At 37.3% G+C, this 22263-nt stretch overlaps 2 protein-coding genes across 3 annotated transcripts; both read left to right on the top strand.

The window, feature by feature from the left end:
• The first annotated feature begins 218 nt into the window (after positions 1-218).
• Positions 219-4223, top strand: LOC124453436 (extracellular matrix-binding protein ebh-like). Its single transcript, XM_047004255.1, has 3 exons — positions 219-3290; positions 3415-3597; positions 3960-4223. Exons 1-3 carry the CDS (start codon positions 219-221, stop codon positions 4221-4223), a joined length of 3519 nt encoding a protein of 1172 aa, XP_046860211.1.
• Positions 4220-21097, top strand: LOC124453100 (nesprin-1-like). 2 transcript variants are annotated; one of them, XM_047003853.1, is made up of 26 exons: positions 4220-4231; positions 5266-5544; positions 5887-7419; positions 7842-8141; positions 8215-8424; positions 8507-8848; positions 9485-9664; positions 10514-10750; positions 10863-11213; positions 11319-11609; positions 12478-12813; positions 12881-13207; positions 13301-13624; positions 13933-14259; positions 14626-14798; positions 14891-15026; positions 15127-15435; positions 15970-16302; positions 16658-16978; positions 17657-17980; positions 18086-18418; positions 18939-19001; positions 19214-19483; positions 19650-19967; positions 20398-20541; positions 20657-21097. In XM_047003853.1, the coding sequence occupies exons 3-26, from the start codon at positions 6178-6180 to the stop codon at positions 20756-20758; spliced, it is 7293 nt and encodes a 2430-aa protein (XP_046859809.1). In that variant the 5' UTR covers positions 4220-4231; positions 5266-5544; positions 5887-6177; the 3' UTR covers positions 20759-21097. The 2 variants fall into 2 exon arrangements, with proteins under 2 accessions (XP_046859809.1, XP_046859808.1); XM_047003852.1 differs by lacking the exon at positions 4220-4231 and having other exon boundaries at positions 4698-5544.
• Positions 21098-22263: the final 1166 nt, after the last annotated feature.

The raw sequence follows: 22263 nt of genomic DNA, 5'->3' as shown, positions 1-22263 counted from the left end.
AAAATGAGTGTTGTCGATAGAATTTCATCTCTGGAGTTGTTGAGATCACGATGTGATGTTAAGGAAAGAGAATTCGAAGATATTGTTGACAGTAAAATTTCACCACTAGAGGAAATGAAAGAAAGCGATGACCTCGCGACCGCGAGTTGTGTGGGAGCAATAGCAACTTCTTAGAGAAAGGCGAAGAAACAGAGAAAAGCATATCTTCAGATGAGTTTATGGGGCTACAATTCAAGCATCATGGATTGAATGAAAGAAAGTCAGACTTCGAGCATGAATGTCTGGAATCTAACGTCACAATGTTAGCATATGAACTTTCTGTCGCAGTTGAACCTGCCGGAAACGAGATCGAGGATGATAGAGACGATATAGAAGTTGCTATAAACGAGATTGAGGATGCCAGAAACGATGCAGAAGTTGCTATAAACGATACGGAGGATGCCAGAAACGAGATTGAGGATGCTAGAAACGATGCAGAAGTTGCTATAAACGATACAGAGGATGCTAGAAACGATATTGAGGATGTTATAAACGATACAGAGGATGTTACAAACGAGATTGGGGATGCCAGAAACGATGCAGAAGTTGCTATAAACAATACAGAGGATGCTAGAAACGACACAGAGGATGCTATAAACGATACAGAGGGTATTATAAACGATACAGAGGATGCTATAAACGATACACAGGATGCTAGAAACGACACAGAGGATGTTATAAACGATACAGAGGATGCTATAAACGATACACAGGATGCTAGAAACGACACAGAGGATGCTATAAACGATATTGAGGATGCTAGAAACGATATTGAGGATGTTATAAACGATACAGAGGATGTTATAAACGAGATTGGGGATGCCAGAAACGATGCAGAAGTTGCTATAAACGATACAGAGGATGCTAGAAACGAGATTGAGGATGCTAGAAACGATGCAGAAGTTGCTATAAACGATACAGAGGATGCTAGAAACGATATTGAGGATGTTATAAACGATACAGAGGATGTTATAAACGAGATTGGGGATGCCAGAAACGATGCAGAAGTTGCTATAAACGATACAGAGGATGCTAGAAACGACACAGAGGATGCTATAAACGATACAGAGGGTATTATAAACGATACAGAGGATGCTATAAACGATACACAGGATGCTAGAAACGACACAGAGGATGCTATAAACGATATTGAGGATGCTAGAAACGATATTGAGGATGTTATAAACGATACAGAGGATGTTATAAACGAGATTGGGGATGCCAGAAACGATGCAGAAGTTGCTATAAACGATACAGAGGATGCTAGAAACGAGATTGAGGATGCTAGAAACGATGCAGAAGTTGCTATAAACGATACAGAGGATGCTAGAAACGAGATTGAGGATGCTAGAAACGATGCAGAAGTTGCTATAAACGATACAGAGGATGCTAGAAACGATATTGAGGATGTTGTAAACGATACAGAGGATGTTATAAACGAGATTGGGGATGCCAGAAACGATGCAGAAGTTGCTATAAACGATACAGAGGATGCTAGAAACGATACAGAGGATGCTATAAACGAGATTGAGGATGCTATAAACGAGATCGAGGACGCTAAAAACGGGACAGAAGATGCTATAAATGAGACAGAGGAAGCTAAAAACAATGCTGACAATGCTATAAATGAGATTTATGATGCTAGAAACGAAAATGGTGATGAAAGAAACGATGCAGGCAATGCTATAAATGAGATTGAATATGCTAGAAACGACATTGTTGATGCTAGAAACGAGATTGAAGGTGTTATAAACAAGATTGAGGATGTTATAAACAGGATTGAGGATACTAGAAACGAGACAGAAGATGCTAGAAACGCAACGGATGATGCTATGAACGAGATTGATGATACTATAAACGAGATTGAAAATAAAAGAAACGAAGCTGTAGACGGTAGAATGTGCGCTGAAGCATTTGTGGAGTTGACAAACAAATATGTCGAATCTGACAAAAATATATCGGCATATGAAAGACTAAAACCTTCTGTTGAAGATGTTAAGAATTCTGAAGGAGAGAAATATATGCAGCTGAATAAGTATTTGAAACAGGAAAACATTATTATGACGAAGATATTTGAATTTCAGCATCAACTTCAGAAATTAGGCATGGGATCAATGGATAACGAAATTAATTTTATTCTTTCACAAGAAGTTGCTAAAAAATTCAATGATCTTTTGAAAGAAGTGGATGAGACAATAGACAATGTTGAAGAAGGCAAGATGTTACATGGTGAACAAAAAGCGTTGATTCAAAGATTGAAAAGCATTCGTGATGTTTGTAACGAAATAAAAAATCATTTTTCTCGTCCATTTGATAAGAATGTGGGCGAATCGTGTGATGAGCTTGTAAAGGCTGTTCCACTTCCTCAATTGTCTTTTTATCGCGGGAATTGTCCAATAAATTGCGATGGAGAAAGGAATGGTATCAAGGATTACATCGACGTTGATGAAAATATTGATTCGAATGAGAAGCAACAACAAAACCTCGAGGAAATGTTTCAGGAAAACTCTGTGAAAGATCATAGTCGCGAAGCTGAAGAAATACCCCAGAAAACTGAAAATTTTTCAACAGAAACATTCAGGGAACTTTGTGTGAAGCACAATGCGCTTAATTTAGCCAATGAATGCCGTGAAACAGTTGAAGAAGGTTTCTCTGAAATGACAGCTGATGACGAAACTTTCGATGAAGTTTCTAGCGATGTTATTTATCTTAATGGCGTTGATTCACCAGACGACTCTCATGAAACAGATCTAAACAAACCGAAAGGACTCGGAGAAATTAATGAAAAGCAGACTGAGGGTTTGACTCAAGTTTACGAACATTATTTTTCAACCGATGCAATTAATGAGACAGAGAAAGAAAAGAGAGGAGTTACAGCAAAAGACAAAGAAACAACAGGAATTACATCAACAGACCACGGCGTTTCTGCCGTAGCCGTTAAAACTTTGGCTTCACATGCTGAAGAAAGGAGTACTGCTTGTGTGGAAAGTCTTTCCGATGATAAAAGCGTTTCGACACATTCTCTGGACAACAATGAACTAACAATATGCAATGGTTGCATCCATGAACTACCGAAGAGATCTCTGTTGAAGGAGGTTATTGAAGATGTCGAAAGGATGTGTAGGAACATCGAGGATATCTGTGGTAAACCACTGGTGCTTTCATTGGATGGGGTGAAAATAGAAAAGGAGTTGACCGAGTTGACGAAGTGTTCTCTTGCAGTTAAAGATCAGGAAAAGAATCTGGAAAAGGTATTTTCAATGCAAATATATCATTGCAGATTTTCTGAGATAATTTTTCTTCGCAAGTCTATCCGTACTGTGCTGCCCTTTCTTGCAATCCTAACATCGTTATCCTTTCTACATTTATTTTCAGATGGAAAGTTTACATGATGACAAACTCATCGAAGAAGCGCTGTTTTCATTGAGGTCACATCGAATGGAACTGGAAAAGAGGGAGGAAGAGTTCGCAGTGTTTTTGCCCATTTTAAACCACGTTCAGAAGACTTTAGAAGAATCGGAGGAAAGTCTTTCTTTCGACGCCGTTCTGGAAAATAAGGTAATGTTAAATCTTCAACGAGAAAAGAGAGATACCTGTTTGTAAATGTAGATCGTCCAGGTTGGTATAGTCCTGAGAAGGACTGTTTTTGTTGTTGTTGACTGACGTTTCGACAACCTTAGCGGTAGTCATCTTCAGAGTCAAAATGAAGTCAAAATGACTACCGCTAAGGTTGTCGAAACGTCAGTCAACAACAACAAAAACAGTCCTTCTCAGGACTATACCAACCTGGACGATCTACATCTACAAACATGTAACGATACTCCAGGGTTCAAACCATTTACTTTAAAAGAGAGATAGTTGCGGGTGTTGGACTATATAAAATACACAACGGAACACAGTCATTTGAACATCTTTTGCAGGTCGAACGTGAAATCCTCCATGATAGAATGATGCAGGTTGAGAAATGTGCTAGAGAAATTGAACAACTATGGCTTTATTTGCCCAAAAACGAGACTGAGCTACTGGGAAGACTAGCGGAGTCCTTGAAAGCTGAACTTAATGGTAGAATTGCACTGTTAAATGAAAAGGAAAGGAAGCGGGTTGATTTTGAATCCAAGCTGGATGCCGTGAAACGCAAGTTAGTGATAGTTGAAGAGTTTCTCGGTAAAATGGCATTGATTTAACAGATAAGGTAAATGAATCATGTTGCTTTTGGACGATTGTTAATTTTCCGTCCTAAGTCATGAACTTAGTTGGAAGACTTTACATCGCGTCGTTTTAGTTAATTGAAAGAGGAAATTGAATGAAAACGACCTTCGTTAATGCATGTTTCCAAACTATTTTCACAGCAACAGAGTGATTCGTCTTGTCTTTATCAACCTCGACAACTTCATTACGAACCTACTGCGTCATGCAACATTACTTACTGCAGAAGAAATTAAAATTTTGCAGCAGGTGGCTCGCCGACAAATTACGCCTCGTTAAGATGAAGAGATCGTAATCCTTCCGTTCGTTTATCGTAACCCTTTCCTACGGGTTTTCATGACTTTTTACAATTCCGTGCTTTTCATCTTTTTGTTTCCGCTGTTTCATTCTATATTTTTTCGAAGTCTCAAGTTTCAAATTTGTTCGAAGTATCTAATTACATCGTATAGACAAATATGTTTTTCAAGTATCTTAAATGGCGTGTAAACTCGGCCACCTTTGAAGTTTGGCCAATTTTCCAAAGCCATAAATTTCCACACTTGAGAGTAGCGTCTTTAGGAAGAAAAAAAGTGTCGGAAAATTGTACATTTGCTTTCGGAAACTGCTTCAGCGTAATTAAAACAAAATGAACGAAGCCATTCGATATGGTTGCCTAGTAAACAGATACGCTTGCTGCGTTGTCTGATGAATTATTTACATATTTAAAATACGTCCGTGTTCCGCTTCTTTTTATGTTGCATTAAGTAATACACTAACGCTTTTGGCGGATGGATTTGAAACTAGTATTGAAAGGATCTCCATCATCAAATTGTCGCCATTTTATTGTTTTGACATGCATATTTTAACGTGAAGTATCGACGTTATTGGACCGTCGTTGTTGTCATATTTACAATTTCGAAAATGTTTCTCACACCCGATGCCTCGTGCAGAATGATGATAAACACAACTATACTGACCGTCGTTTCCTGAATGGAATCTTCCCAGCCTCAAGATGAGTACTTTCATACATTTTATTTTCAGGCGTTTAGCGATCAGTTTGCACTTCTGTCGGAAGAAGTTGCTGAGATAATCGAAGAAGGGGAAACGATTTCACATGACGAGAATGACACGCTCTCTGGCAAGTTACATGATGTTCAAGAAAGATTTTCGCGAATACAGGAGCTTATCGAGAAACAGAGTGATTCTGAACGATTTGAGAAGGCTCTGCAGGATTATAAAAGAAAGTTTGAAACAGTGAATGCTAGATTGTCGCACAATGAAACTGGGAAACACAATGAGAATACACAGTGTTTATTTGAGGTGACTTTGTTTGTTATTGCTGTTATATTTAATCAGTATTAACGTTGTGTATGGGAAATGAATAGTTTTTCTTAAAATCTCAACCTTTTTGCGTAAAGTTGACGATTTCCATCAAGAAACATATATTCTTTGTTGATGAATGCATGTTCATATAACATTTTGTCTCAGCATGCGTGTTATGATGCAATAATGTAACGGCTGCTATTTTAAAGGTAAACAGAATTACACATGCAGCAAAATTAGCTTTTTGAAATACTTAGCAGTGTTGACATCTTGAGAATCTTGCAAACTCATAATTTATGAAAACGTTACAATGAGGAGATTTTCTTACGTTTATTACAGGATGAAGAAGAACTCCAAACACTCGAAGAGAACTTTCGAAATCTTCAAAAACTTGGTGAAGATATTTCATCCAAACTTTCCGAAGAGGAAAAAGGAAGAATTGTTTCTCCGTTTTGTGAGTTAGATTCCTCACTGAGACATTTAAAACACGACATCGCCGTAAGAAGACATGCAGGGGATACGGAAGATGACAGGAGGATAAAAAACGTGCACGTAGGGGATACGCTGGATAACAGAAGGAAAGAAAACATTCATGTAGAGGATACGGAGGATGACAGAAGGATAGAAAGCATGCACGTAGGGGATACGCTGGATGACAAAAGGATTGGACATGTGCATGTGGGGGATACCAATGATGACAAAAGGATTGGACATGTGCATGTGGGGGATACGAAGGATGGCAAAGGGATCGAAAAAGTCCATGTAGGGGATACAATTGATGGCACAAATTCAAGCGAGTGTACAATTGGTCATGCAACTAATTATAAAAGTTCATTTCACGGTAAGAGTAAAACTGTTGTTGGAAAAGCAGTTCCCGTTGGTCTCTGTGATAGTACTGACGTGGATAGTGAGGAACATTGTGTGATGCGAGGGAGTAGTGATGGATCACAGTGTGGATCGGATAGTGGCATGGGCGACTCTTTAATGAACACTTCGGCAAGTGAATGGGCGGATGGTTGTAGTAACACGCTCGCAGTTCCTTTGATAAATAACGTACCTCAAAAAGATCCTCGTGGTCCTGCTAGCGATTGTGTTACTGACGTGAATGACTATACAAATATTGAACAAATGGTATTAAGTCGCCCAGATCAAAAAGAGCACGACAAGAATGGCGAGATAGACGATCTAGTCACGTCTGTCGGAGAGACTATCTTAATAAAAACCGTTCGTGATTTGGAAGATTTTGAATGGACTGATAACATAGACAAACCACTACAAGTTATAACATCTGTGTGCTGTGATTCTTTATCTGTATCGTCAACAGATAAAGACGTCATAGATGTCTCTTTTGATGATCGTGATGATGACGAGGAAACTGTAGTGGATACGAGGGTGTCATCAATGGATCATGGAGTACATCTTGTTGAAAGTGATGGCGAGGAAACTTTAGTGAATACGAGGGTGTCATCAATGGATCATGGAGTACATCTTGTTGAAAGTGATGGCGAGATAACTTTAGTGGATACGAGGGTGTCATCAATGGATCATGGAGTACATCTTGTTGAAAGTGATGTCGAAATAACTTCAAATGACGATGGACAAAGAAATGCTTGTTGGAAAGATGCATCTGTCGACAATGTGAATGAAGAGGTTGAAAAACTTAACAATGACGACTCCTTTAAGGAGGAGCATGTGCCCCTTTCTATCCTTCAGGATCCACTACAATCCATCTCCCAATCTGGAGTCGAGACAATCGAACAATTTCTCCACGAGCCGGATGCGCTGTTTCAAAAGTTAGTTCATTTTGAGGAGATGTTAAAACCAGATGAAAATCGTCCAGACAAGCTCAAATCCTCCCTCATCAAACATGCTGTGAGTATTTAATTTAGCTTAGGAAAGAAAACAGTTTAGAAGAAAGGTCTTCAGGAAAAATACGACTCGTTTTGTTTGGTGTTTTGTGCTTACTATGAAACCGTTCGCACGAGAACTGGTAAACTGAGTTCAGTAGTGCTTTAAATGATTTTAAAAAGTTGAAAGAATCCAATATTTTACATAAAACAAATCAACTTGATCAGTAATGCTTTAAATGATTTTAAAAAGTTGAAAGAATCCAATATTTTACATAAAACAAATCGACTTGATCTTTTGAAGCGTACTCTTAAAATGTACGTAGCTTAAATGTGCGTAAAAATCTCTAAGATTCAGGCTATTTCCAGCTTTTTTTGATCAATTCTAGCTTCGTTGATTGCGTATAAAAAGTAGGAACTGTAAATGCAAGATACATTTTACTTTAGGCTGTTTGTATTGAAATGAAAAACATCGAAACAAGAATGAACATCGTGAACAGGCATGCGCCAAACTTCACGAGAAAAGCGCAAAGCGGCTTACATAAAGTACTTGAAGAACGGCTCAAAGCTCTCAACAACCAATGGGATGAATTGCGGGAAAACGCGTCTACCAGACAGAAGGACTTGGAACGACGTCTACATGATCACACTGAAAGTGAAACTTCGTCAGACGAAGACAATTGTGTGTACGCTTTGAAAAAGAACACAGCGCTGTTAAGCTCATTGTATTTTAACACGGAAAATGAGGTAGACATCTTGAAAAGGCCCTGATTTTATGTTTGTAAGTTAGATTTTGGTGAAACCGTGAATTTTTTTGCAGGAAATCAAACGATTCCTGAATAAGCTCGGTTCGTTTACGGTGGCGAGCGACCCTCAAGATAGTCGGCGACATTTCAATGAAGATTTTATGAACTACCAATCGTCATTTCACGACTTATTCGAGTGGCTGACTTCTACAGAAGATAGTGTTGATGGTATTCCTGTTGGAAACGATTCAGAGAAAATGAAAGAACATGTGAAGTATTTTCAGGTAAAAAGAGCAACAAAATTTGAGCGAAAATTAAACTTCAGTACTTATTGCATGCATTCATGATTCGTCTTCAAACTTGTAGGGTTTAAATGTCGAAATCATGCGGAGGAGAGCTGACCTTAAAGATTTAATGGTTCGATCTGCGAAATTTGGGCAGTTCTCAAGCGAAATGAACGCGGACCACGTGACCGAGTTACGTCATCTATGGCGTGACGTCATGTTGAAGGTTTTCTCGAGATTGGGTGATGTCCAACGTGTTCGTTATGACGTGATGATGAAGACGTCGGAATTGAACGAAGAGAAAGATTGTGAGAGCGTAGTGATGGAGTGTAAAGTGGGAGCTGAAGATTTGTTGAAAAGAGTCGATGTCTTGAATGAAGTTGCTTCAAATAGCAAAGAGGCTTGTGTATATGGAGCTTTCAAGGTATTGTTTAGTCTCATCTTCTGCTTGTATCCGTAACAAAACATTTACTTTAAAGTCTTTACCTTGACTACAACGACAAAAAATACCGAAAATCTCGAAAATGCCCTTTGAAATTCCTGAAAACAGCGTGTTTATAATCTTCAGGTTTCCGTACGTTAACAGTGCAGTGATGAAGTACATGTCTCACCAGGAGTACATGTCTCACCAGGAGTACATGTCTCACCAGGAGTGCATATTGCAATGGCTTTTTTGTTTCATTTTGTCGATCTTTTTTGAAAGATACTTGGTTGTCTTAGTCGTTAAATATGGATGTGTTAAAGCCATATAAAGCAATATTTCAAAAGAATGTGAAAATCATTTGATCTATTTTTCAACAGCATTGACCGATTTATTATAGCATAACCAAAGCTCGACTATGTTCTCCGTCTAAAATGCTTTAGTTTGCCTGAAGAAATGGTGTTCCTGAGAGAACGGTTAAACATCATTTGTTTAAGAGGATTTGATGAATAGGACTTCACTGTGGCCAAGAAAGAACTTCATATCGGTTTAGGAAACACCATCATTTTCTATAAAATGCCCCATTCTTTAGCTACATTCTGTAACCAGTGATGGTGACGAGTTTTGTTTACATTATAGTCAATATTGTCGGAGTTTGCTGTGTTGAAAGAACTTTTGAACTTCCTGAACGAGTCGACATGCACACATCAAAACTCTGAAACCTTCAAGGAACTTCTCCAACGAGTTGCTTGCATTGAAACACGCATCAAAACGTGGCGGAATGATTTTGTTGAACCTGGAATATTACACAACACAATGGTACACAGTTATTTATCTTTGTTTACGATGTTGTTCTCAAATTGTTTTCTTGACAAGAGCCGTCAACAGAATGTATACTTTGGGATTGGAGGGGGTCTTGTTATGAATTTTTACATGCAGTCTAATGACTGCATTAAAAATATAATTTCCTACATACTTTAAGGGGCGGACACTAGGGGGAGAGGGTGAGCGGGGGTTTACCAATAATTTTGAAAGGTCTTTTAAAATCTTGTGACAAATCCCTCAAATCAAACCTGCACAACATTACTGTGATTTGAAATAGTGACTATTAGATAGACCTCTGTACTGTACACATGCAGACGCATTAAACCTGGTGTGTGTAGGATTTTGTGTACGTACGAATCATTAAATATGTTAAATTAAATTTCTGGAGATGAAATTTTAAAAGCATACCAATAAGCATGCCCTGAAATCTCTCTTAGAAATCTCATGCCTTGAGAACGAGCCCCCAAATATTCATAGTATTATATGTTTTAGTAATTTTTCTTAAAACGGTGTACTGAAATAATTGTGGAATGTCGGTCATCAAATCAACAACGACCTCATCATAATTTCATTTATCATCATACAGTCAAACCTGTATTAAGTGGGCACCTTTAGGAACGGACTTGTGTCCGTTTAATGGTGGTGTCTGCTTGATAGAGGTTTCATCATGACGAATTAGCTTTTTGGGTACTTAACGAAGTGTTTTGAGTTTCTATGTGCTTAATAGTGTGTCCGCTTAATACAGGTTTGACTCTATTTGTAATGCGTTAAAACGTTATTAAATCAGACAGAAATTTGAAAAACGGCAAAGCAGACATTAATGTGAACCTTTTCTTACTTCAGAATGTCGAAGCAGCTATGGACGACGATGAAGTAGAAACCATCTCTGAGGAGTCGAAGTCTCCACGAAGTAGAGCGAAGACTTGGCCCGAACACAACAGCATACTGATGCAAATCTTCAAAGAACTGGCGAACTTTGAAATTTGGCTGAGAAACGCGGAGGAAAATGTTGAAAATTACATCGGTATTGCCATTCCCCAAACTCTAAACGAAATGAAATCCAAGCTAAAGGAAATACAGGTCTGTTGACCGCGAAAATGACATGTTGTAGTTTTAGTTCGACCTGATTTTAGATAAGCCACTGCCTTGCTCTTAAACAATGACTGTATTGTGTTTATTTAACCATTTTCAGTTGACTGGCAGAAGTATTCGAAATAAGAAAACGGAAATGGAGGGCATAATGGAGACTTTAGCTATTTTCAAAGAAGACGACGATTACTCAGAACTTTCCAAAAGATGGCAGTTATTTTCAGCTCGCGCGAATGATTTGCAGCTGCAATCGGATGGATTGAATGAGGAGTTGAAGGATATTTGTTTCCAATGGCAGTTATTCGAAAGTCGCTACTTTGAGTTGCTTCAATGGCTGCATAAATTACGAATCAATTTCATCACTCCCTTAAAGGAGAACGATGAAGGCACTGTGGATTTTGTGCTGGGAAAATTATTCAAAGTTCGTGAAATCGAGAAAAAGTTAACTGAAAAGGTATTTAACTGTCGGATTAGGCATTTCGTTCAGTGTTTTAGCGATGTATTTAGTTTTAAAATATATGCTTGTAATATCATTACGTAATGTTCCAATCATCGTAAGGTGTCGGTGAAGAGCGACGTTTTACGACAAGGTGAACAGTTGCACACGAGAACAGAAGCTGCGGGAGTCAGCGTGATGTTGGAGCAACTTAAAGAGGACTGGGACGGGATCGAGGGCGATCTCACGAAAGAACGAGCTAGATTGGAAAACGTAATGAAACTGTGGAAAGATTACGATAGAAGACAAGATGATATGAATGATTGGTTGGATGATATTCTTACATCACTTCGTGCTCTCGAACACAACGATGAGACCATTGATATGGTCAGGAGTCAAATAGAATTGATCCAGGTAGTTATAAAGTCCAGAGTGAAAATTGATGTACACACAAATACAATATTTTGAAAAAGTTTTAGATGACATTCACTGTTACCATGTAACGTCCGTTATTATTATTTTATTACCTTAGTCATATTTTTCAATTTCGGGATATTTGCCTAAAACCTCTATTTTCTTCACTGGACAGTTCCGTATTTATTGACGAAGTCTGCTGACCAATTAAAAACGACTCGATGAATGTTCAAAACGTGATATTCTATTAAAAGTTTAATCGTTTTTAAAATCATATTCTTTTCTCGTTTTGTCAAAACTCTAAAATATGACTTAGGCAAAAAGGTTAGTAACGTGATGATATGCAGTGAGCTTTCTTCTGATCTTATAAAGTAGGTGGGAGAGTTAAAGTTGGATCAGACCAAATCAATTACCTGTATGTCTACATTTCTCACACCTCTTAGAGCAGGGTACAAATGCACATAAATTACATAGTAGCAAATAGTAAGAAATGTCGAATTACTACCTGTTTTAGTTCGTTGGTGTTTCATACTTGTAGAATTGTTGAATGCAAGTTGTTCACAACTGTGACGAGTTCTAAAGCAAAACACTTTCATCATCAATAGGTTGCGATCGTTTGAAGGGAAGACATAAACTTTTGCACAGGACTGTACTCTTATTCAGAGGCGTAACTAGAACGTTAATTGGGGGGTGGGGTGTATATTCATAGATTCTTTTGTGCCCTACTTATTTCTTTTGAAATTCAATTCACTTTCAAAAGAAATAAGTTGGGCACAACGGAATATATGAATATGCACCCACCACCCCAATTAACGTTCAAGTTACGCCTCTGCTCTTATTTATATTGAGTTTTTTTTCAACCATTCAGAAACATCATGATCAAATCAATGATCATTTGGTATTGAAAGAATCCTTGGACATCGCCTTTCATTATCTTATCGATAACATTCACGGGGACGTACAACATCTTCAGGAGAAACAAACTGATATAAACGGACTTTGGGAGGATCTACAAACCTTGGTCTCTGATCGATTTGACGAACTCGTTGCACTGGAGTGTGATCTTGAAAAGTCCGGTGTGATCGAGTGCGTTCGCGAATTAAACGATTGTGTGGAATCTGCGAAGGACTTGACACTAGCGCTCATTCCACTTGTCGGCAGCTCAACATTGGATCAGATTAAATTACTTGTGAGCAAATATCAGGTTAGTATATCAATATTTAGATTTTTTGTCTGTTGTTTTATTGAGCAATTCATGAATGTTTTAAAAGACAACGAGGAAAGAATTACGATCGAAAGAGGAAAAACTCAATGATGTAAAACGGAAAATCCGCGGCGATCAATTCAAAGATGACGAGAGCGCCACTTTAAGAAAATCGGTAGCGCAACTTGATGAAGCCTGGAGACAAGTCACTTCGTCGATCAACGAGAAAGAAGAGTCGCTAAAGATCTCGCTAAGTAACTGGATTGATTTCCAAAGTCAGCTGACTCATCTGATTGATACCGATTCTTGGTTTGCTACAAGGGAAGCTGTCATGTCGAAATATAAACACATTTCTAGTGAGAAAGATCGTAATATTGCTCTGGAGGATGTCAAGGTATAAATTGGGATTTGCAGGTGATGGGGGGATTTCATGTCGCAGAAAGAGGCGACTTTGGCGTCTTTAATGGTATTCTATTTTTTTTGACAGGCTATGAAAGGTTTTCTAGCAACGCAAAAAATTGTGGTGACGTCATTTGTGGACTCGGCCCGAAGCCTTCTGACAACTGGTTTATACGACTCCGAGGAAATCGAAGGGATACTTGGGGATATCGAAGAACGATGGGAGGATATTCACACCAAAGTAAATGATTGCGAGGTTTGGCTTGGTGAGCTGACAACGAAACATAAATCGTGTCAGGAATCTGTTGGCTCCATCATGGCATTTCTCGACCAAGCCGAAATCGTGCTGCATAACTTTTCGTCCTTTGATGTTGATCTAGAAGGTTTGAACTCACAGAAGTCTAGTCTTGATGTAAGTATGTCATTAATAAGGAAGCCTGGCCGTTTTCTACTCCAAACAAGCAGGTTTTTTGCATTCCTGGGGAAAAAACGAAAGGTATCGATTTTCTAAAGAAACAAATAATCTGAAATATTTGTATTGCAAGAGTGAAAGGTTGGGCTGGACTCTTCATTCTAAGTCGTATTATAGATTATGTTTATAAAAAGATCAGCCTTGGCTTAAGTGTTTTAAAAACTTGGAATGAACTTCGCCTTGCCTGATGGATTTTTACTAAATTTATTTGTTTTCAATCAGTCGACTAAAGTTTGTCGTTTTTTCAGAATCTTGAGAAAGAAATGAATGAAATAAAATTGGCGGTCGACAATCTCACTAGTCTCATGATCGAGTTGAACAATGTTTGTGACGAGAGATTTGTGCATGAACTCGAGGTGGACACGAGTGAACTTACCCAGCGATTTCATCGTGTCGCGATGCAAGTTAAGGAGAAGAAACTCGACGTTGAACGAGTTGTAAACGTATGTCAGAATTTTGATAAGGACTGTGACGAGTTGTTTGCTTGGCTGAAATATCAATGGGAAACATTGGATGCTGAAGACGAAGCCCCGCAGTTGTTGGCGAATGAGCTCACTAAGTTAAAAGAATTTGAGGTAGGGCGTGGACTGGATCATGATGCATACTTTGCAATCATAATTAAAATGTTGCAATCATAATTTCAATGTTACAATTGTAATTTTATTGTTGCAATCATAACTCAAATGTTGCAATTATAACTCAAATGTTGCAATCATAACTCGAATGTTGCAATCATAACTCGAATGTTGCAATCATAACTCGAATGTTGCAATCTAATTTAATTATTACCCTAATAATTCAAGTATTAGAGTCCTGATTCTATTGTTACAATTGTAATTAAGATGTGGCATTCTTTTTGCAGTTATTAGTGTAATATGTCTTAGTTGAAGTACATTGCTCTTACACACGAAGTTGATCGTTTTAATTTCTTGTACTTTCAGCGGCTGCAAGAGAGCTTGAAGAACCAAAAAGACATTTTCGAAAATCTCAGGTTTCGTGGGCAGGAACTCAAGTCGGAAATGATGAACGGCGCCAACTTTGTTTCACCAAAACTGGAGCAAATCGAAGAGTGTTTTAAAGACTTTTCCCAGAAACTAGATAAACAGCAACAAAGGTGAAGATTTTAGCGTTAAACCGTGCACATTTTGACAAAAACGTTCTTCTTTTGTTCGTGTGAAGTGTGTGAAAGTCCTTCCCTTTTTTCAGCTTAATACATAAAACGAAATCCTGGTTGGATTTCTGCAATAAACTTCAAACCGTCCAACAACAAGTTGCAGAAGTTGAAAAACAATCCTACGCAAGTTGTTCAGTAGAAACTATGGAACATTATAGAACATTACAGGTACTCAAATGGACTCTCCTGTATCTTCTTAATTGTAAGAATTGTTTAAAAACATTCCACTGCTTCCATGGCTGCATAAACGTTTCCATCATATATTTAGAAGCTTATTCGTGAAGTTGACCATACACAACACGAACTGGAAGAACTTGACCAGTTCACCAAAGAAAACTTCCTTGACGAAAAGTCCGAGTGGTCAACTGGTGCCAGTGCGGATGTGAAAGAGCTGGGAAAGCGATTAGAAGCGCTTTCGACAGAGTTGAATTCTAAGAAAAGCGAAACGGAGAACGTGCAAAAGTTACTAGCGAAATTCCAGGAACAATGTCGACATTTAAACGCAGTTCTGCTTGATACCGAAGTGAAACTGGCCAATGACATGAACAGTTTTCACGAGGACGAACAACCTTTCGAGGTAAATTATGTATCACTTGATGGTTTATTGGGGATCCGGGGTTTTGACTAATAGAAATTTGAAATTTCCATATGATCTCAAAAGCGCGAGATTTGTTAGGCATTTAAAATAAACGACAAAATTTTTTATCATAAACATGTTTCGACTTCCATTAAGTCATCTTCAGTATGAGAATGAAGTAAAGTTCTTTACAATGTTGAATTTTCAAAATCGCAGAACGCATTAATCTTCTTTTCCTCGTTTATTTTAAGTGCTTAAGAAATTTGAAACTAAAACTACGTAAATAAAAACTCCGTTGGTAAAGTACAAAAAAAAGAACGTAATAGGACTCGAATTTCGCTTATAGCAATGAATATGTTTCCTGGATATTCCTTTGATAAAACTTAAAAATATCCGTTAACTAAAGTTGATAGGAAACTGTGCTTTTTTCAACGGTGTTTGTAGCATCAATATCTTTTCTTGCCATCTTGTTCTATTCATTTTAGAATGACTTCAATTTTTACAACCGTGAATAAGAATTTATCTTTTTCACAGCTCTTTCAGAGTAACATTGATCAACACAACGCTGAGCTACTCTGTGCGGAAGAACTTGCAGAGACGCTTGACGTAAGTTCTCTGGTTGATGAGAACACTCGCCACGAAGTTGAGGGGAAATTGAGCGAGTTACGAGAGCGCTGGAAGACCACGTGTTCTGCTGTTGAAAAACACAAACAAATATTGGACAGTCGTCTTATGAAGTGGCGCGATTTCAAACGGAAGCATAAGGAGTTCATCACTTGGCTGAGCGAGTTTGAAACTCGACCTGGTTTGGAATCTGTCGTATCTTCAGACATAAATGAACTGGAAACCCATGTAGAGTATGTTGAGGTATGTGAAATACAGGAAATGCATAAGGCATTTAAGTATGTCCAAGTTAAGATGATTTTATTGCTTTTAATGTTATATTATTTTCCTCTGTCTAATGTCTGTTTGATATTGCAATGCCTGGGTATTTGATTCTATACAATATGGGAAATTTTCGCTATATCAAACGCCTGATTATCTTAAGGCATACGTTGTCTGACTATTTTCCTTATCAAGATGAAACTCGAAAAGCTAATCAGTCAAAGAGTTGAGTTGAGTTCTCTGTATTGCTGGAAATATACCCTTCATTTTGTGTATTTCTTCCCGTCTTTGTCTTTTTACCTTCCTAATCTTTTCTTTTGACATTCCCGCTTTACAGGCTTGTTGCAGCGAGATTTCTTCAAGGCAAAGTCAATTCGAACGTCTACGCTCCCTGGCAGAACAGTGCTTGATACGGTCCAACGATAAAATATCTGACGCCATTGAAAGAGAATTTCACGAGGTTCAAACGCGTTGGCTTCGCGTCTCCGACTCAATCGCATCAAATCAACGAACACTTGAGCTTACCCTCGAGGACTGGCAAGAGTACACTACTGTGATGGAAGACATAATGAAATGGTTGAGAAGGACTGAACTTTACTTGAAAACAGCGAGCGCTTCGAGCCTGTCTGATTTAGAGAAGTACTATGAAAGGCTAAAGGTACTTGGTTTTTCATATTGCTGTCATTTTAACGGATGTCTTAAAGCATACATACCAGCCTCGAGTAGTTTTCTTTCTTGTTCAACGTTTTTTATTTTTAAATTTGTGAGTATGTTTAAGGTAGAGAAGACTTTCTATTGTTATTACAATTCACTTCACCCTTTAATGGATAGATAGATTTAATAGATACAATTCACTTCAACTGTAAAGTTTTTTACAATTCAGTTTCATTTGATTTCGTGATAGTATCCAAATAGCAACCTTGGACACTAAAGGGTTAAATGAATGAACATAATAAAATATATGTTTGTAAATGATGATCGTCCAGGTTAATAAAGTGCTGAGAAGGACTGTTTTTGTTGTTGTTGACTGACGTTTCGACAACCTTAGCGGTAGTCATCTTCAGAGTCAAATGATGACTACCGCTAAGGTTGTCGAAACGTCAGTCAACAAAAACAAAAACGGTCCGTCTCAGGACTTTATTAACCTGGAAGATCATCATTTACAAACATGTAACGATACTCCCGGGTTCAAACCATTTACTTTATTATAAAATATAAACAGTAAACAGCCAGTAGCAAGTTACAATAGCGTATCCATAGACAATGAATAGCCTGAGACCAACGACAACAATGACTTTTCTCCATAACAATAAAATAATCTCCTGTCTGTTTATAGGAGTTAAGCAATGACATCGAAGATCGACGTCCCCATTTGGAATTGCTCACACAAAGAGGAAAGCGGTTATCGCGCATGTCCTCATACGCAAACGCTGACCACATTAACAATCAGGTTTCTGTAATGGGTTCTCTGTGGACTAACGTGTGTACCTGTTTATCAACCAAGATACATTGCACCGTCGATTTGCTGCACTTTTTGAGAAAATTTATGGAGAACTTTGAGAGCGTGTCAGCGTGGTTGCGCCGTTTTGAAAACATCGTTCATGTAGACTCAATAAACTTCTATTCCTGTAGTCCTGAAGAGCAGAGAGTAAAAATTAAGGTAGGGTATTAATGGGAACGAAGGAGAGGGGATTGCATTGGATCATGTGGAGCATGTATGATCTCCTTCACAGTCATCCTGTAAATTTCTTACTTTATATTTCAGGCATATCGTAAGGAAATTGAAAGTCACGAATTCGAGAGATCAATCATTAACGATTCAACTTTGTCATTGTTTGACAAGGAGATCAATAGCGAGTTATTACGTTACGTCACGGAGCGACGCGATGCCCTCAATGAACGCTGGGAAAATCTGTGTATCCAATTGGGTATTTCGTACAAGAAGGCCGAACAGACAAAGTATTCACTGAAGCTTTTAGAAGCCCAGCTTACGCAGTTAAACAAGTGGATGTCCAGTGTTGAGCAACAAGTTATTGAGATCAGTGGAAAGCTGTCATGTGATGTAGATGAGTTGAGCCAGCAATTAGTTAATCTACAGGTACAAGAATGGCCGTAAATACATCATATAGGCAGGTTGTAGCGGATCCAGCGTTTGTCGAAATAAATTATAGGTGTTGAATTTTTTATATTCGAAACATCTTTAGAACAAAACTATTTGTCGCGAATTTCTAAAGAATAAAATTTTACCAATGAAGTTGCCTCTGAGGTATTTGGAATTATAAATAAACCATGCAACTGTGGCGGATCTAGTGAACGTTATTTAGACGTTCACTAGATCCGCCACAGTTGCATGGTGTCTTGCAACACCCTTTAAACTTAAATCAACCCAAGTTCTAAGAGTTTCAAAGCAAGCACAATAGATTAAAAAAGGGAAAGTTAGAGGTTTCATTTGTCGATTCCATGCGTCTTCGAGACACCGCGAATGCTCATGTACTGGCGAATCTGGCAAGTTAAGTTTTAAATTGTTTTTGTCGTGGAAGAAATAGCGAGTGTGATGTACATATACACCAAGATTGAGGAATATTTTCTTCTTATTTTAAATGGCTTTTTACTTTTAGATAAGTCAAACAGAAATCAAGACACGATCACCCGACGTCATATCTGTGCTAAGTTTATGCGTTGTATGTACACATTAAATGTTTCATTTGTAATAATGGTTTCATCTAGTCATGCTCTTCGCTTCATCAATATTTTAAATCATGTTCTTCTCTTCATATTATGGAGTGTAAATAGACAAATTCCGAATGTCTCTAATTTTAGACTCACGACAGTCTTTTTGTTTTTTTATTCAACTTTCAAGATTAAGATCACCTAAATTTTGTTGTTATTCTAGCGATTGCAGAGTTGCAATTTTCCTCACGAGAACGACTCGAACGACATCGAAACAGCTCGAAATAATTTCGAATTGCGTTGGCAAAAGATTACAAGAGATGTAGGAACGTTGTTGAAACAAAGTCGTGACCGTATTGCACTGTGCAACGAGTTCAGGGAAGATTACAAACAGTTTATGACTTGGCAAAGGGCGTTTCGAAGCCAAGTTTCGCTTCCCGGAGGAAGCTGTGATGATTTACGCGAGGTGAATTGCGAAATGTCAAGATTGCAGGTAGGAGAAACCACGAGAGATAGCTAAATTATGTTTTAAAAAGACTTTACTCAGAAAAAACCCCCATTTTTTATCGACATTGTTCATAGAGAAGGGAACTAAATTAAATGTGTACAAGGTGGAATTCTTTGATGATATGTAAACATCTTATCTATTCTATGCACAGGATCTTAAGCGTCAAGTGGGAGCAAAGGGTGTTCTTTTGGAACGTCTGTTGACTAGAGGCAACTACCTCGCCAATGCAACCAAGTCTAATTCAGCACAGCCCATACGTAAAATGATCGGGAATTGCCAAAAGCACTGGAACGATATAAGTCGTGAATTGGATGCTTCCACTGACAAGTTTCGACTTCTTTCCAAAAACTTCGTGGAGTTCGAGGAAATGCGTCGGCACGTGAATGCCTGGCTGACTGAAATGGAAGTTCGCCTTATACGTCTGGATGAAGAGAAGAACAGCGAAGAAGAACATTTACAAAAGCTTAAAGTAAGTGTAAACTTTACAGTACGTGTTTTTTTGTATTGTATTAAAGATTATGGTTTTGCAATCAAAAACTGAATTCCTTAATTTGCAACTTTACAAAAAGAAGGAATAAGCTATTTTATCGATGAAGTTATTTACAATCAATATCATTATGATATCATTATCAGTAATTACTCGAGAAATAACCTCTTATAGGGTAAGTTAAGTTATCTTAAAGCTTTATTAATTTTTCCCGCTCTGTTAATTTTTCTCAATCCACTAATTGTAAAAACAATAGATTTCGAAAGAAATGAATAATGTGAATGATCTGAAATTTACATAGAACTAAAACTTGCGCTCTGGCTTTGCTACTGTCTACAATTCTACAATTTGTTGCTATTGATTTATTGTATACATCGTTACGTTGTTAAATAGAGTGCTTTTTTATCTACAGACTCTTCAACGTGATATCAACATGAAATACGGCTTTCTCAGTGACCTCTCGACTCAAGTGACTAAACTCAAATCATCTGGTTCAATATTTGACTTCCGCTTGCAACAACAAAAAGTCGAAGAACTGAAGCTGCGATATGAACAGGTGACTTTAATATACTTCATTTTACATAAAACCACCTAGTTAAAATATTTCCTTGTTTTGATATTTGTCAAATTTAGAAAATTACCCTACCTACAGGATTTTTTTTAAATTTCAGGCTCTTCATTATTCTTTGACCCTCATTCTCGATTTGGCTATTCCCAGTCCTTTTTCATCTCCCAATCGCGCTGCACTTAAGTTCTCCACTATTACGTCATAGCGTTATTATGGTTACGTCATCTTCGTTTTCAATCGTATTTATTAACTTTATTAAATGTTTGATAATATAATTGTAAATACATGTAATAATAGAAATATTGTTTGTAAGCATTGTAAATACGACAAAATTGTTAAATTATTACGAACTTGAAAAGTCGAACAGACCTTCACATGAACTTTTAATGCATTCTAAAACACAGTTAGTTTGGTTACTTCGTGTCATTGACAGATAACGATATATTTTTAATGGAAGTTTTCGCTTTTTAGTTTGATGTAAATATGGAGCGATGAAATAGAAATGTACATGAAGATAAATTTTCTAATTACTTTAAAAGTCTTACTATTTTTGTTGTTGTTTTTTGTTTCTATCAATTATTTGTATATACTTTCCAAAATTTTGAACCGAAAATTGGTTTAAAACATATTAACATAATGCACAATTTCGTCGAACATTTTTGTCTATCGTTATGTTATGTCTACGTCTTGTCCATACGTTTATGTCTTACGTCCTTTTATGTTCACCTTTATGTTCACCTTTATGTCTATGTTATGTCTATGTTTATCTTATACATTTATGTTCATCTTTACCTTTATGTCACCTTTATGTCTACCTTTATGTCACCTTGTCTACCTTTATGTCACCTTTATGTCTTTATTGTCTACCTTTATGTCAACGTTTTATGTCTACTTTTATGTCTGACCTTTATGTCTCACTTTTATGTCACCTTTTATGTCATTTTATGTTCACTTTTATGTTCACCTTTATGTCTCACTTATGTAACCTTTGACCATCTTTATGTTCTACTTTTATGTCTACCTTTATGTTCACCTTTTATGTACCTCTTTATTCACCTTTATGTCTAATTTCTACCTTTATGTTCACTTTATGTTCATTTATGTCTATCTTATGTTCTACCTTACTGTTCACCTTTATGTCTACCTTATGTTCATCTTTATGTTCACTCTTTATCATCTTTATGTTCATATGTTCTATCTTTATGTTCACCTTTATGTCACCTTTATGTTCACCTTTACCTTATGTTCACCTATATTCCATCCTTATGTTCATCTTTTCATGTTCACCTTTATGTCTACCTTTATGTTCACCTTTATGTTCACCTTTATGTTCACCTTTATGTTCACCTTTTATGTTCACCTTTATGTTCACCTTGTTCCACCTTTATGTCTACTCTTTGTTCACCTTTATGTCTGTTCACCTTATGTTCACCTTTATGTTCACCTTTATGTCTTCCTTTATGTTCACTTTTGTTCACCCTTTAGGTTCACCTTATGTCTACCTTTATTCCTTCCACCTTTATGTTCACCTTTATGTTCACCTTTTATGTTCACCACCTTTATGTTCACCTTTATGTTCACCTTTATGTCTATCATGTGTTCAATTTTTATGTTCACCCTTTGTTCACCTTTGTCCACCTTTATGTTCTTTATGTTCACTTTATGTTCTATCCTTTATGTCTATTTTTATGTTCACTTTATGTCTTTATG

This window comes from Xenia sp. Carnegie-2017, unplaced genomic scaffold, assembly GCF_021976095.1.
Source record: "Xenia sp. Carnegie-2017 unplaced genomic scaffold, XeniaSp_v1 HiC_scaffold_25, whole genome shotgun sequence".
Taxonomy (NCBI): Eukaryota; Metazoa; Cnidaria; class Anthozoa; order Malacalcyonacea; family Xeniidae; genus Xenia; species Xenia sp. Carnegie-2017.
Note: the sequence above shows the minus strand (reverse complement) of the source record. Positions and strands in the feature narration are given on the sequence as shown.

Bases quoted from the DNA above. Each gene is read 5' to 3' on its own strand.
- LOC124453436 (XM_047004255.1), top strand. From the start codon at position 219: ATGGGGCTACAATTCAAGCATCATGGATTGAATGAAAGAAAGTCAGAC. The intron at 3,291-3,414 runs GTATTTTCAATG...ATTTATTTTCAG, and splicing joins AGGAAAAGAATCTGGAAAAG to ATGGAAAGTTTACATGATGA. The intron at 3,598-3,959 runs GTAATGTTAAAT...CATCTTTTGCAG, and splicing joins ACGCCGTTCTGGAAAATAAG to GTCGAACGTGAAATCCTCCA.
- LOC124453100 (XM_047003852.1), top strand. From the start codon at position 5,215: ATGGAATCTTCCCAGCCTCAAGATGAGTACTTTCATACATTTTATTTT. The intron at 17,981-18,085 runs GTAGGGTATTAA...TTTATATTTCAG, and splicing joins AGCAGAGAGTAAAAATTAAG to GCATATCGTAAGGAAATTGA. The intron at 19,002-19,213 runs GTATGTACACAT...TTGTTATTCTAG, and splicing joins CTGTGCTAAGTTTATGCGTT to CGATTGCAGAGTTGCAATTT.